The sequence below is a fragment of the Penicilliopsis zonata genome (assembly GCF_001890105.1).
Source record: "Penicilliopsis zonata CBS 506.65 unplaced genomic scaffold ASPZOscaffold_2, whole genome shotgun sequence".
NCBI lineage: Eukaryota > Fungi > Ascomycota > Eurotiomycetes > Eurotiales > Aspergillaceae > Penicilliopsis > Penicilliopsis zonata.
This window is the reverse complement of record NW_019208912.1, coordinates 1-16,086: the sequence shown is the minus strand read 5'-3', so window position 1 is coordinate 16,086 and position 16,086 is coordinate 1. Positions and strand designations below refer to the sequence as shown.

At 35.5% G+C, this 16,086-nt stretch overlaps 3 protein-coding genes across 3 annotated transcripts; 1 reads left to right on the top strand and 2 right to left on the bottom strand.

Annotated features, from left to right (window-relative positions):
- Positions 1-299: 299 nt before the first annotated feature.
- On the top strand, positions 300-4,557 carry ASPZODRAFT_58185 (hypothetical protein; the record flags this gene model as incomplete). Its single annotated transcript, XM_022728750.1, has 4 exons — positions 300-629; positions 769-838; positions 895-4,212; positions 4,265-4,557. 4 exons carry the CDS (start codon positions 300-302, stop codon positions 4,555-4,557), a joined length of 4,011 nt encoding a protein of 1,336 aa, XP_022584009.1.
- A 425-nt stretch (positions 4,558-4,982) lies between these two features.
- ASPZODRAFT_22259 (hypothetical protein) lies at positions 4,983-6,034 on the bottom strand. The gene is made up of 5 exons (XM_022727883.1): positions 5,991-6,034; positions 5,818-5,889; positions 5,721-5,764; positions 5,439-5,595; positions 4,983-5,318 (listed from the first exon to the last, which is right to left on the bottom strand). Coding segments are annotated over exons 3-5 (390 nt in total). The 5' UTR covers positions 5,722-5,764; positions 5,818-5,889; positions 5,991-6,034; the 3' UTR covers positions 4,983-5,086.
- Positions 6,035-7,172: 1,138 nt separating this feature from the next.
- Positions 7,173-10,098, bottom strand: ASPZODRAFT_127964 (hypothetical protein). The gene is made up of 6 exons (XM_022721884.1): positions 9,899-10,098; positions 9,768-9,835; positions 9,578-9,718; positions 9,246-9,519; positions 7,482-9,195; positions 7,173-7,429 (listed from the first exon to the last, which is right to left on the bottom strand). Exons 1-6 carry the CDS (start codon positions 9,927-9,929, stop codon positions 7,285-7,287), a joined length of 2,373 nt encoding a protein of 790 aa, XP_022584007.1. The 5' UTR covers positions 9,930-10,098; the 3' UTR covers positions 7,173-7,284.
- Positions 10,099-16,086: the final 5,988 nt, after the last annotated feature.

Genomic DNA, 16,086 nt, shown 5'->3' with positions numbered 1-16,086 from the left:
GTTCTTACTAGTTTTTATTTATTAAACATAGAAAATTTAATAATTAAAGATTATGGTATTTCAATTACTTACTAAGCAGCGCACGGATGGCGGGTAAAAGCGGCAGATTCCCTTTTTTCTGCCATAGTGGACCGCCGTCCGTGCATAGTCGAGATCCTCTAACCTTTGCAAATTCCCACCGCCTTCCAGTCAAAGCTACCTACCTACCTACAGGTTACATCTAAGGTGCTCAAGCTGCGCCAGAAATTGAATCTGGACCCCGACTTCTACATGCGATACATCAACTATTAAATTAGAGGATGTTTGTACCGAAGGTCCCATTCTCTTCAGCTGCCTCCCTGCGCAATCCCCGGAGACGCCAGCGGACGAGTTCTGATGAGTCGGTGAAACAACATCAAGCCAAAAGACAACGGTCTAATCTGCATGACAAAAGCCGCGACGATGACACTGCAGATGACAATGTGATTAGCAATGAAGAGCAAGGTATTTCAGCCGGTTTGGAACTCATGGCAAACGGCGAATTTGACAACGACCATGCGATCAACTCTGGCATACATAAACAACTTGTGCTACGAGGTGCTAAAATAAACGACAGCACAGGGAGCGAGGCTGATGGAATTATTATCTTAGTAAGTTGCGCCCTTTAGCACATTGCTGCTGGGTGATCAAAACACCATGGATAGTAGAGGGAAATGTTATCAGAGCATGGATCAAATTATACCCACCTAAAGCGACTAGATATAGTACTAACAGGATAAAAATACATAGTCAAGAACCGAGCACTATGTGGTATCACAACTTCCTACATTGCCTGATCAGCTGCGTGGAGGGCAAGACTGTCAGCCTCCTAAAATATTACTTTTATTCTTGTATAAAATTCTAACTGGCTAGTAGATCTATCCAGATGTGTTTTCACACCAACCAGTGAATATGCATTAGTATTGACGCAAACCCACGCTATCATTTGGCCCTATTCAACTTCAAGTTCTGCATCAGCTCATTATGAAGCTTTTACCATTCCGATTCCTGAATCATGCATTGATCCAATCGGTCAAGCTCCGCTAGGAGTTCTCCTCTCTTCTGGGGGCTCTGGACTTCCTGGCATGATGATCATAACACCATCTACAGGAAAAATAGTTTATTGGGAGACCATATCCAGTGTGTCACTATCTGGCTTGTCAAAGCAAAGACAAACTGGAATTCAGGGCAATATTTCTGGGATGCTTTCCGATGAATCTGCCATCAAAGTCATTTGTGCGGAGCCTTCGGGAATCATCGTCACATTTTCCAGTGGACGAGTGGCTCATATCACTGTCAGAAACGCACAAGGGCAGCCGAGCCTCATGACCGCCTTTCTACAAACTCCTGCCGGTACTGGCAACAGTGGGCTTTTCGGTAGCATTAAACACGTTTTGGGAGGAAGTGGGTGGAGGAAGGATACGGTTGCAACCAAAACTGGAATCTCTCATCAAAGAGGACAACGAGACGTCATAACCGCCACCAAAGACGGATGGTTCGAGATCTGGGATACGCACTGGAATAATGGCAATTCCCTGAAAAAAAAGGTGAGTATCAAACAGGACGTGTGCAGGTTTCTGGGGGCCGAATCTGTCGGCGTTGCTGGTGGAGAGGATTTCCGTGTCTTGGACTTCGCTTGCGTAAGCAGAAAAAAGCGCGATATTCAAGCCTCGAGTCCAGACGCAGAGGAGCCGTGGTCGTTTTATATCCTCATATATCTATCCCAGAGTTCAAACTGTACTGGTTTAACAGTGGTACATGTTTCCATGACAGGTGATCGGCCATCTGTTATATCTAGCTATGCGGTTGACATACGTGGGCTTTCCATGACAGAGTCAAACGTGTCTGATGCAAAGATATTTGTTCCACGACCTGATGACACTGCCTTCATTGTTTTAGGACAGTCGGTCGTCCTACTATCGCTAGTACCTGGTCAACTGAGTCGAGACTTACAACAACCGAACCATTCAAGGCGGTGGCCTTTACCGTTCCAGGACAAAATTCACTTTCGCGGGCACCAATACAAACTACTGGGTGCTGGTAGCCGTGTCATGGTAAATGAAAGGTCGATTCCAACATGTCTGGTAATGGTCCAAGGATTTGGTGTTGTTCGTATCGATGCGGTACCTCGAATTAATGCCGAGACCAAGATCGAAAGCGTTCACATCACTGCAAAGAGCAAACTGGAGCAGGCTATTTTCTATGGAGCAAGAACTACGAATCCGCTGGATCTAGCTAGCAAAGAAGGGTTGGACTTCTCTGTTGAAGAGCTTGAGCAAGCGGCAATGGAAATTTGCAGTGAATTGCTTCATTCAAGGTCTAGCTTTCTTTCGACCACAGGGCTTTCTATCGAACAGAATTTGAGGTTACGAGTAAAGGCATTGGAAGATCTTGCCTCTCTATTGACGCGACATGCTATGAATCTATCCCGCCAATGTCGATGGGAATTACTCTGGGGCGCCGAGAAGCTTGCTGCTCAAAGAGCTATGTGGAAAGTGAACGAGCAGGCGCTTGTGAATAGAGATGGAAAGCCAACATTCCTATCAGGTATCATTCACTCAATGACCGAAAAGATCCAAGTTGAGACGACAAATAAGAACAGTGACAATCTACGGCGTTGGTTTTTGCATGATACAGAGGATATTCATGACGTGATACCCTGGACCTTTAGCACTTTGATGGCTCAAAAAGGAAAAACATGGAAGTCAGGTGCCAGGACGACCGAAAATATATTTGAAGCGAGTGAACTGTTGTTGTCGTTATTGGAGACAGCTTTTCGATATCGGGATGAACATGTCGATCTCTTTGGACTTCATGGCGAAGCACTTGAGAACGGGGTATTATTGAACGGCTATGTGGGTCTGCCCGAGTTCTGGACATCACAAAGTACAGGCTACATTGAGACAGGAAACTTGTTGAATCTAGAGTTGGATGTTTCTAGGGCTTGGACTCAACAAACACCCTCAAAAGTCGATGAAAATGAGGCTCAGCTGATGAGAAAAATCGGGCAAAACACTGCCCGTCATATCCGTGTTCTGGGCCAAATACACAGCGAACGATCTCGTTGGCTATCAGCCCAGGATGATCCGAAATATTCGGACGAAGGTATGGCTGCAGAGGAGGCGCACGTCAAACAGCGCCGGTGGCATCTTTTTAAACTAGCAGGAATTGGACATCTTGATGATGCCATTCGCTTGGCTGAAGAGTCGCGCGATATGACGGGCCTTGTTGAATTGGTAATTGAATTGCAGGACCAAACTCAGCATCATCACCTTGAAAAGGGATCTACTAGAAAAAGGCAAAGCCCATGGAAGGAAAGCTCGGATGAGTTTGGACGAAAGATTTCACTTTATTTTTCGAAGTTTGGCGAACCATGGGCTGATGCATTCTTCACACGGCAAATATCAATGAAACAGTCTGGATCCTTGTTCTCCATGAACAGCTTCCAACCATTCATCACAAATTTCTTGAGAAAGAGACCCGATCTTTCACGAATTGTTTGGATCAATGACGTTGTTGGGGAAAATGATTACGAATCTGCTACTCGAAACTTGGAGAAACTGGCAATCGGTCAGGAATCAGATATCTGGAGCCATCGAGTAGAGTTGTCTTTGGCCAAACTCAACGGGCTGGCTGCGTTGGAACAAGAAAAAGGTGTACAGCACTCTACATTGCGAGAGTGCATTAACCGTGTCGATAAGCTAAGCGGTGTCGGCACCATCCATAAGATGGTTCATGACTACATTTCTTCCTCCTTGCAAGGTGCCATCGATGATAAAGCCGAGGTTGACTTGGCAATCGAACACTTCGGAAATAAAGACCTATTGGACCGTCCATCTCTCCGTGAGATATTAAACGACCTGTTGACGGCAATAGTGTCCCGACAGGTTATCGGTCCAGACCAACTTGTACACCTGTTGACGTTGCTAGGCCCACCTCGTCCTTCTGGAGCTGACGGTGATATTTCAGAGCAGGCATTTTACCTGGCTCTTCGTGTCATTCAACTCAACAGCTATTATGCAGAGCAAGAGGATGCTTCATATTTTCTCGCACTGCAAAGGCTAGTCTGGAGACGTTGTATGATCAGAGATAATTGGGAAGGTATTTCCCGACAGCTCGATGCGCCAACTATAGGCGGTGTATCGATTCTCAATACATCATTTTTTCATACACTTCAATTATGCCACAAATCAGGTTGGTTTACTACTTGAAACACAGACGATCTATATGCTTATCACGTTTATAGAAACCGGTAAAGACATGAAGCTGACATCTGCTCTGTCCCCACTCCCACCCTCCGCTATCCTTGAGTTCTCTGATTCCGATTTTATTGCTTCACGATATCAGACAGAGCGTCAAGCCCGAATTATCAAAGATCTTGACACAGAGCGCCAGATCCTCCAGAAATATGTCAAGGAAGCGGATCTAGAGACTAGGTTCAACGAAATGATGGCCTTTGTCAAATCCAGTGGTATGTATTTTAGGTCTATTACAGCATTTATATTCGTTCAATGGGAGTGTCAAATACTAACAAAATGAATATTCAGACCCAACCAGCAATTCTGGCTCAGAGACGTGACCAATTCAGTTAACGCTTGTGGGAGATACATTTTACTATTAAATCTTTGAGAAAACAAGCTATACTGGATGGGGTTATCCGTTTGGGCTATTGGTGGATAAATCAAATACTTCTTCATGTCGGATCTAGTGGTTCTTCATAACCATGGCTAGATCTAACTCAATGGCAATGTTTCTATTGGCAATCAATTGAATTACTTCTCACTACTTAGTTATTTTTATCTAAATAAACTACTAGTAACAATCATATAAAATCATGGGCTCACTTTTCTGGGCGAGTTTCAATGATTTTATGACGGATATCAGTCCAGTCTGTTTTATTTCTACAGATACCCCTCATTACTGAAACTTTTACAGTCTGCAATCAATATAAACCTTGAGCATGTGTTTTTTTGACTGTTCGGCTTCGCCGGTCAGTAAAATAGACGAGATAGGAGGCAGATCGTGACCATGACTCAGTACGAAAAAGGTACATGGATCAGAGCTCAACTTAAGCTTTGCTCTGGACTTCGCCATTGGTAGTGCCGCTCGGGTTTCCTATCGCCTTAGTGAAAGGCGAGATTTCTCCCGATTCATGAAGCAACTCCTCAAAGACTGGTTCAGCCTCGAGGGTCTCAAATTTAGTCCGGAAGTCTGAGAGTTCGTGGTTACTGCTGTTAGAGCGACGTCGAGCATTGGTGAACTTGTAGTTGTAATCCTGCATTTCGTCACCTGACCGACCCCTAATATTCAATTAGCTAGGCAGAAATAAAGCAGATGTTTGATCGTGAAAGAGAAATGACTTTAGAGCGTGAATAGGGATAAGATAGCGAAGAGTAAAACAATCATACAGAGGTACTTACCAGTTTCCTTTTCCGCCTCCATCTTTCTTCGTCTTGCGGGGGTCAGCATCAACAGGGCCAGATTTTGCAAAGTATCGTGGAAGTTGCTCTCGCGAGTTCCCAGAAGCATCGGATGTGACCGTATGATCACGATCGTTAAGCTTGTGGGAACGAGTCACTAGTGAAATTATGGATTCAGTGTTATGATAAGAGTACGTCTATATAAACAAGGTAAGGAGCATAAGGGCTTTTTTTATAAAAAAAAAAGAGGGGGGGGGGGGCTTATTTAGAAACAAAACTTACTACTGGTATTATAGCAGTTCAGTGTGTAGATATCAGTATATAGTCTAGAACCCATTAGCAATGAAATAGTAGAGGTGCTGGATTACCTTGTACATGCCTGAAAATAGAAAGTATGACTCTTACCTGACCTTTGGCTAATATGTTGCTGCTATGGTGGTGTAACTACTACCTAGGCAGTATTTGAGAAGACAAACGGTCAGTATCAAACAATGGCTTTAGTGATGATGAGATTCCATGTAGATAATATAGAAGAGGATGTCAGGAACCTACTTTTCTGGTGTCAGGTGAGATAGAAAGTTTTAGAAGGACCAAGGTCTAGTGATCATAGATAGTTAGAGGGGAGCTATAACTACTTAGGACTGACAAGTTCTAAGGTAAGCTTTGGTAACACATGACCTCATATATGCCCCACCTAGATTATTAAAATGCGGGGAAGCATATCTTATCTAGTATGTACTATGCATACGGAGTACATCATAGTTACTCTAGATGGGAATATTGGTATCTTTATAATGCTACTACTATCTCTATATACTATTCCATACTGGGAAGTATTGTAGTATCCCTATCCCTATTGGCTATACTTATGGTGGCTATATAGATGACGACCTCTCGACTAGTTTGATGGTGTCACAGGATGAATGACCCTATAGAACCCTACGAATTGTCCTTTACAATTTTTGGTGGCTAGATGGTCTAGCGTCTCCTTCAATCTTGCGATAGACGGTTACACACATTTCTACTCTTCTCTTGGTTGACTGTTGTACTACATATTGTCACCAGGCCTCAGAGAGATTGTCACTCGATGATCTGTATAGTGTCAGGATATCAAGGTTACCTTGAGACCCCCTTCCTTCCTTATTATGATAGTGAGCTCTTTGTTATCAAGCAAAGCTCTTTATTCTCTAACTTTTTTCTACTCAACCGTCTTCGAGTAATATGAAAACCACAAGCATCTGTCAGGATGAGTGAGATAAGAGCATTGATTCTAGCATGAGAGGCAATACAATAGTATTCTCGAACAGCATATACTAGCTGACAGGCAGATTGTAATCAAGTTCCCCTACTCCATAGTTTGTGGAAACTCAGAGAGACATTTTTTAGAGACGCTATGCAGAATGTAGAGCGCCACTCGGTAGATCGGTCTTTAGCAGCTACCGACGCAACAACGGGCAGCCCTCATACTGATTGATGCCCACTCGCCCGCGGTCTTACGTAGAAAATATTGAGGGGTTTTAGTCGGGCTTGGGACGGGTTAGGAATCAGACCGAATACAGCTTATTTACGATCAAATGACGACGTCGTGGGTTCCTTGAAAGTAGCATGTCATTTGGGTCTAGGTCCCTAGCAAAGTAATACTCCGTATGTTTTAGGGTATATAAAGAGCCTTTATAGCTAGGTTTTTAGATGAAAGACTAGTCTTACCCTGATAGGTACTTACTGCTAAGTAAGCTCGATGGTAATAGTTTAAATTCATCCCCTCGTATTCTATCTTAACTCATGTATCATGTTCTCTGTTTAAGATCATCAATCACTCTTCCTCATGAAAAGCCATTGGTAGCCACTAAATTCTTGAGAAGAAATATAGATAGGCGAATTTCCTCATCTCTTCAATGTCCTCAATTTTTACCACCTTTTCATCATTGAACAAAACCCAAGAAGGCTGGGTATCTCCCGGCAATACCTTGCGGATAAACGCAACATAATGCCTGTATAAACTGTTAATAGGATGTGATAGTTCAGAAGGTCTCATGTACTCACCCAGCGTGAACAGATGTTCCCTTGTGGCAAACAATGGCCGTTAGTTTGTATTTTGCTGGGATCTCGCTGAAACCAGGTGTAGACTTCGGCTCCGACTCTCCAGTTTTACCGTTGTCTTCAACATCCTCGGGGTCAGAAGGGTGGCTGAAAACCCAGTCCAAGGCCCTGTTGACATCGCCATTTGTAGCCGCCAATGCCTTGCTCGCACGAGACGCCTCGATTCCCATTTCCCCTAAATGTGCAATCTTCGCCGGATCTTGCTCTACTTTGCTGCTGGTAGCACACCCTGTGTGCAAAGGGTTGTCAATACCTGGGTCGTCCATATGCGCAAACAACCAGTTCATCGCAGTCTCGGTATCCGAGTTTCCTGTTGCGAAAAGAGCCTTCTCACATCGGGCAGCTGGGAATCCCATGCTGATCAACTGGTCAAGAGATATCTGGTTAGGTTTGAATTGTTCAGCCGATGTATCCGTGTCAGGCAGTAACTCTTCGTCTTGTCTGGGGCCAGAAGCAAGGTACGAGGTGAAGTCTAGCTCATCATTCCTCACATCCACAGGGATATCAAGCTTTGTAGGAACCCAATTGATCAACTGAAATCTGCGCGCGTTGATTATCAGTTCCTGCGGGAGAGTTCTGAATAATGAACGCTTGCGAAAGCCATCCTTGCCCATGCAAGAAGGGCACTCGAGCTCAACGATTTCTTCAGAAGTAAAAATGTCGAGACACTCCTCCATAGCAACTTTTGCAAATTCGTTTTTGACCGGCATCAGAGAGGCACTGTTCGCAGATGATGAGATTTGCTCGTGTTTATCGGACAGCCGACGTGCGGGTACTGCTACTGAGATATTATCTTGCTCGTCGACCCGGTAACGTACTTTCGCGCAGGACACGCACTGAAGACGCTGCTCAATTGCAAATCGAAATGCGTCAATGGGGTTGAACATGCCGTCGTGTCTCGAGATGCCAATCAGCTTGAATAAATGGAGCAGAAATTCAAAAGCATCCTGTTGTCTCATTGTCGAAAATTCTTCGTGATTGCGACCGACGAGATGTTTGAACATGCTAGGAGATAAACCACGCTGGTGAGGTACCTCGGGGCTATCTGGTGACGCGATAACGTGTGTATCAGGGCGTGAATATCTACCAGATAAAATGCCATCGGCGAGTTTCCGCATTTGAGTTTCAAAGTCCTGTGCTGGAGTTTTGATGGCAGGCTGTTCGTGCATGGGTAGAAAATACCTTTTTTGAAACTCCGGGAGAGAGAACAAAGATTGAACAATGCTAGAAAGATAGCAACTATTCCCCAGATTCGTTAACCCGGTTAACCCGGGACCGAACACGGGACTAAGTTCATGGCCGTCTGATTTCATCATGGAGAATTCCCATCGCATGTTGTGGTCAATCTGCATTTCCATAAGACTTTTCTCGGTTTTCTCGCAGTCCGCCACGTTTATACCCCAATGTGCGAGATGAGTAGAGAGGTTGGGATCAACTCTTTCCTCGTTACACTTGTAACAATAGATGTCTGCTGTGCCGTCTGCAGTGAGTGAACCCAGTTTCACAGCTACAGCATGGGAGCTCATATCGGCATGCGCGAGCGCATGGGAATTCCCTCCTATACCGCCGAATTGGCTGCGCCCGCAACCAATACTTCCGCACTCCAAACAGAGCCAGATATTCTCTTTAAGATCACACATGGAACAATTGCGGAGGCCTGTTTTTCTTCTTAGACACATTCAGGGTGGCTAGTACAGTGTATCGTACCTTTGGGTTCTCTCTGTTTTATTCCCTGCTGGCTCAAGTTAAGTGTATGCTGACAAGGTATAAATTCTTGCTCCCACGCTTTGATTTCTTCCTTCTTGGAGTAGGTCATGGCCTTCATGACCCCTTCGATAGTTCTAGAGAGCTGGTCGTCGCCGTCGTTGACAAATGTCGTGGGACACTCATAACACACAATCTTCGTGATAGTATCATACCGGTCCTCGTCGGTTTCAGCCGCAATGGCGAGCTTCGAAATCTTGAAAGGAGGCTCATCGCGCTGGTATTACTCATTAGTGGAGACTGTACTTGTCAGGCCATCTTCTTCGAATAGATACCTGAACTTTCCGTCGTGTCCTCTTGATATTCAGAGCTAGAGGGTGTTTGAACCGTTTATAGTGAAGAATGCCATGTTCTCTCTCCCCTGCACAGCCGCCATCAAAGCAATGAAGGCAGACATTGAGCCCGGCTTCGTCGTCCTGGACGTTGATGAGATTTGAACTGTGTGAGGAACTGGATGTAACATACGATGGAGTCAAAACATTGTGTGCAGTCCTCCCGGTAAACTACTTCTGATGGCCCAGGCGGTTTGATATCTGCAATATTGCAGGGAATTAAACCAAGTTGCTCGAAAATAGAGGGAGGCTTTTCTGACTGACCTTGTGCATGTACGTGGGGACAAGAAGCCATCATGTTTATGGGTGAAGAGGTGAATACCTGGGAGAATACTAATAATCTTGTCCAGATATAAGGGTAATTGGTTTGAGATAACGCATAAGAGCAAGTATCAGGGGCCCTGGGTTTCTTTATCTGTTAAGTGTTGGGTTTGAAGGAGGTTGAAGTCCTAAGGGAGTATTAGTTGATTATGTTTACTATTAACTAACTGGTTATTAAATAATTAGTCACTTCACTATTTCTGTTTTTATACTTTCTCTTCTTACTATGGTTATTAGACATAAATTGATATATATCTCTTGAGGCTATATGATTATATACTGGCTGTGTCTTTATATAATCTATCTATATTTATATTTCAAAAAATACAAAAATCATGGTGTAGTTAACAATATATATGTGTGAAGTGCTTAAGTGTTAGGGTGTCATTAACACTGACTAACCGGCCCCTCCTGCTAAAGCATCTCTGTAAGAGGGTACCTGGCACCCTTAGTATAATAAGGTATATCAGAACAATCTACTTATAGTAAGCCTTAAGGAAATAAAGAGTTTATAATAAGTATCTAAAAGAATAAGAATAAATTATTTAGCCCTTAAGAGTCTAATAGTAAAGACTTATTTATTTATTAGGAATTGGAGTATTTAGTAGAGTAAGTTAATGAATTATCTTTATTTATATTAGGCTTTCTAATATACTTTATAGCGTTAAACTTAATAATATACTTAATAAGTAATGAATAAAAAAGATATTAATATTATATTGATATTATATTAAAAATTAGTCTCATAATTATTCTCTCTCTTTAGAAAAGCTTAATCCCAAGTTATTATATTAGTTTGAAAAAAGTTTATAAAATTTGTAATGTACAATAAAAAACTTATAATTGGTAAATGGAAATAGAAACTAAATAAGATTAATTATTTTAAATCTGTATAGATTTCAGTTAGTGTATTAAAGATAAAGTATTTGATTAATGTTTTTTGTAATAAAGAAATTCTATATTTAATAAACATTAAAATTAAAATTAAAATATTAAAGAGTTATTAATTAGTATTACTTTTTAGATAAAAATTAATTCTATAATTATATAAATATCAATATCTTAATAAAAGATTATTTTTCTATTTTCTAATAATACTGTAAGAAGTATAAAATATAGATGGCTTTATAGTAATAATATTAATAATAAATTATATGATTGATTTAATATGTATAAACTAGTTTTGTTTATATTATTAATGAGTCTTTCTTCTCTTCTTTTGTATTATTACCTTTTTAATAATATAAATATAACTTGTCTGAAGACAAGTATAAACTTTGAGTTAAACCTTAAGGGTATACCATTAGCCTACGCAGGCCTTAAGAGGGAAGAGATGGATAATGATTACTATTACTATATTAGCTTAAATATAAAGCAGGTTATTAAATAGTATAGCCACATAAGTAAGGTAATATTAGAATTAATTAAGTATATATCTTTAATATACTTCTTATTATTAAGCACCTATTTAGACAAGCTAACCTCTTTATTTAATATTAATCAAAGTATATAATAGTAGAAAAAGGGTTTATTTATTTATTAATTATTAATTATTTCTTATATCTTTTAATTTATTCTTAATATAGGTTAGTATAGCTACTTTCTAAAGATTAACTAGTTCTTAAAATATAATATACTTTACCTAATCTAAAGCCTTTATTAAATTATTAATAAGATTTATTTAATTATTTATTTATTTAATATTAATTAGTCTCTTGTTAATTATATTATAAAAAGAATTATTATTATGAATCTATTTAGTTATTATATTAAATCTATTCTTTTTGAGAATATTTATAGTGTGATATTTAAAAGCTAATTCCTCCCCAAAAATCTCTGTTCTATTGCTACTATAGGTTAGAGGGAAGGTATCTATATACCTCCCCTTAGCTTATTAAAAGCTAAGTGACCTAGTGGCAATAAAACTCTATAGAATTAATTAATCTCTAATATAGAGTAAAAACTCTATATAACTACTCTATTAGGGTTAAGAGATCTTATATTATTAGTGAGTAGACACCTTAGTATTCTGCTAAGGTGATCTTACTTATAACTATATAAGAGTTTATAATATTATTTACTTATAATATTATATTCTTCTCTATTTAATTAGAACTTTATTTATAAAGTCCTAACCCTCCCTCTAAGGCCTTATTAAAATAAATTAGTTATTAATAGGTAACTTATAGATCTTATTTAATAAAGGCCTATAATTAATAAATAAAGACTTATTCTTTAATTACTTTATTAATTATTCACTAATTAATAGGGGGTTACCTAGTCCTAGGTAAGAGTATAAAGTATATTTATAATTATTATTATTAAATAATCTTATAATCTCTTTATTTATAATAAAGGGTATATTTTCTTATTTATTTATTAATAATTCCTTCTTTACTCCCTCTCTTACTATTATTACTTCTTATAATTATCTTATATTAATAGCTTCTAATAGTAAATTTAAGGACTCTAAGTCCTTTATCTAGTATTTTTATTATAGGTCTAATTATTTTTATTAATTATTAAAGATTAAGTATTTAATGCCTTTTAGGACTTCTTTACTATTTATTAAGGAGTCTCTCCCTTAGCCTTTATTAGACTCTTATTATTTAAAGTAGATTACTAATTATAGTAGTCTAGTATCTATTACTTATTATAAGTTTATTAATCTAAAGAGTAAAATATAGTTAATAATAATAAAAATTAAACTTTTTTTAGAGGTATATATAACCTTCTTTAATAATTATAAGCTTATTTATTTATTTCTTATTATTTATATATATTAGGACTTCTTTTAAGGTAGCTAAATATTAGTCTTAAGTTATATATTAAAGCTCTTTATTACTATTATTTTTAAGTAGAGACCTATAGTAGTTAATCCTTATTTAAAATATATTTATAATAATAGTCTCTAAACTACTTATATTATACCTCTAATTAAGGAGCTTAATAAAAATAAGTATTAAATTTACTATATTAGAGTATATATAAATTATCTCTTCTATAATAAAAGTATTAATTATAACTTATATTTATTTCTTTTAGGTCTTTTTATTGCTAGTTACTAATATATTATAGATATTAACTATAATAGTAATAAAAAGTAAGAGAAGAAGAATAAGTATAAGAAGTAGTAAAAAAGAAAGAAGATTAAGAAGAAGAGGATTTTATTATTTATTACTTTTATTATTTTTATTACTTCTACTACTTCTACTATTAATCTAGTATTAACTACTATATTTTTTACTATTCTTTTAGCCTTATTAAATTTATTATTTACTACTAATATTAATACTACTTTAGCTAGCTTATAATTAAGTACTTTTATTATCTTAATTATAGAGGAGGCTTAATTAACTTCTTATTAAACTATTCTAGATTTTACTCCTCTAAAGGTATTACTCTAGTATTTAATTATTTTCTATAAGAATATAGTATATTATTTTAGGGAGTTTTTAATTTATTATTTTAACTTTATAGGTTAAAAGATTAAGGAGGCTATAAATACTTATTAGAAGAATTTAATTAATAATTTCTTTTAATTTATTAATTATAATAATACTCTCCTTATTATTTTATTCCTCTTATTAAATACTAATATTAATAATTTACTAAAGATTTATTAAGCTATTATTAATATATATTAATAAATGGCTGCCTTTAAGGCTTATAAGGGTATATTAATTACTACTACTATTATTATAAAGAAAGAGAAGGAGAAAGATCTATAAAAGAAGTATCTTCTATATATAAAGAAGTATTATTATAAGAAATAATTAATATTTATATTTTAAGATATTATTATTAGCTCTTTATAGCTAGTCTCTTTTCTTTTAATAAACTTTATAATAAATTTCTTCTTAGTATCTTTTAGTACTCTTTAAGGGGTAATCTCTTTACCCCTTATTTATATAATTAGATATAGGCTTTTCTCTTTTTTATTTTTTATCTTCTTATCTTATTTTATAATTATTTAAATAACTATTATAAATAGTCTATTAAAGTTAATACTATTCTAGGTATTAGTATTTTATAGTCTAGGATTAGTCTTTTAATTATTATTATTATTATAATTATCTTTAAATATATTATTATTAGATATTATTTTTTTAGGTGCCTCCTATTTAAAGGTGCTTCCTAAGGAGATTAATATCTTTCTTTATTAGTCCTTTTATTATTAGATTATTATCTTTATTAAGGGGTTTTACTTCTTTTATTATGCCTTCTACTAAGCTTTTTTAATTATATACTTTATAATAGTATTATTATTAGTATTCTTATTAACCTCTCCTCCCCTTATCTTTAAATACTTTTTTAAATACTTTATTATCTATTATCTCTCTACTGCTTTTTATTCTTTTTTTATTATTATTAATAGCTCCTTATAGAAGAGTAATAGTAGTTTCTATTCCTTTAGGATTTTCCTTATCTTAACTAGATATTATAGTATAATACCTTATTAATATAGCACCTATTATATTACTACTAATATCTATAGCTAGTTTAATTTATCTACTTTAGTAGTGATTAATTACTAATTATTAATTAAGTTCTATAATACTTATCTATTAGGTTCCTTAAGGGTATATATACTTAAAGAGTATATCTTTAGTACTTTATATAGACTAAATCACTTACTCTCTAGCTTTTTTAATAATTTATTTCTAATTAGTATCTAATTATCTTTTTTAAAGTCTATTTTTACTACTAGGCTATTATATACTATCTTTATTTTTATTATATAGTTTAATAGTAGCTTATTTATTAGTAATTAAATATAGTTAATATATTAGAGTTATTCCTCTACCTTTATAAGATTATTATTTACTAATCCCCTATTATTATTACTTAGGATATAGGGGTTAATACTATATAGAAGATAAAAGAGGCTTTTTCTTATTATTATATAAGTTTATATATAAATAATAAAAAGGGCCTATAGAAGGTATTTATCCTATATCTTTATTAATTTTTCTATAATATATTTTATAAGTATTTAGCTTAGGAGGCTATTAAGGTTCTTAACCTTATTATTTATCTATAGGTGATATAGTATTATTATTTAATATCTTATTTATAAAATCTTTAGATAGTATTAGATCACTACTACTAATAAGTTTAATCTATTATCTAATAGGAGTTTATAAAGGGTGCTATAATTTATAAAGATTTTATTATATAGGAATTTAATAATTATCTTTATTATATCTTTTAGGACTATATAGGCCACTAGCTAACCTATTATATACTTAATTATTATAATAATCTATTAATTATTATTAGAAGTTAATAGTAGGGGTCTAATTAAGTTAATAACCCACCTTTTAAATAGTAGGGCTATTATTAGTAGGTTAAGGTGTCTATATTAAAGGTTCTTCTATAAGTCTTATAATACCTAATATATAGGGTAGTCTTAGATATATTATTTAATATTAATCTATATTATTAGTTACTATCTCTAGGGCTAAATAACACCTATAAGTCCTAGATGTCTAAGATATCTAAATTTATTATATATTTACTTAATAAAGTTAGTATAAAAAGAGACTAAAAGATATAGTATTTTATAGTTATTATAGATATACTTTAGTTTACTATTATTCTCTCTTATTAAGTAAAAGTTAAGAGTCATTTTTTTAATTATATATTAAAGACTTTAATATATAGGTACTTTATTTATTATTAAATATATTACTATACTTTTTAGCCACTCCTCCTCTAAGTGGCCTTAAAGTACTAATAGAGAGACTATAAATATTTATTACTATTTTTATTAGACTATATCTTTTACTTTATCCTTAGGCTTATCTTTAATAAAGTTAAATTAATAATTAATAGTATTAAGGATAATTACTTTAGTCTCTTTTTAGTAGTAAATCTTTAGATTATATCTATTAAACTTATTAATCTACTATATAAGTCTCTTAGAGTATATCTTTATTATTAATAAATATTATAAGCTCTTATAATCTATAATAATAGTTATAATAATATTATTTTTAATATAGTAGTCTTAAGTTTATAGCACCTCTTTTATTATAAGTAGCTTTTTTTCTTATATTAAATAGTTTTACTCTACTAGAGATAGCTTTTATTTATTAAATATAATAAGGTGGTTAGTATTATCTTCT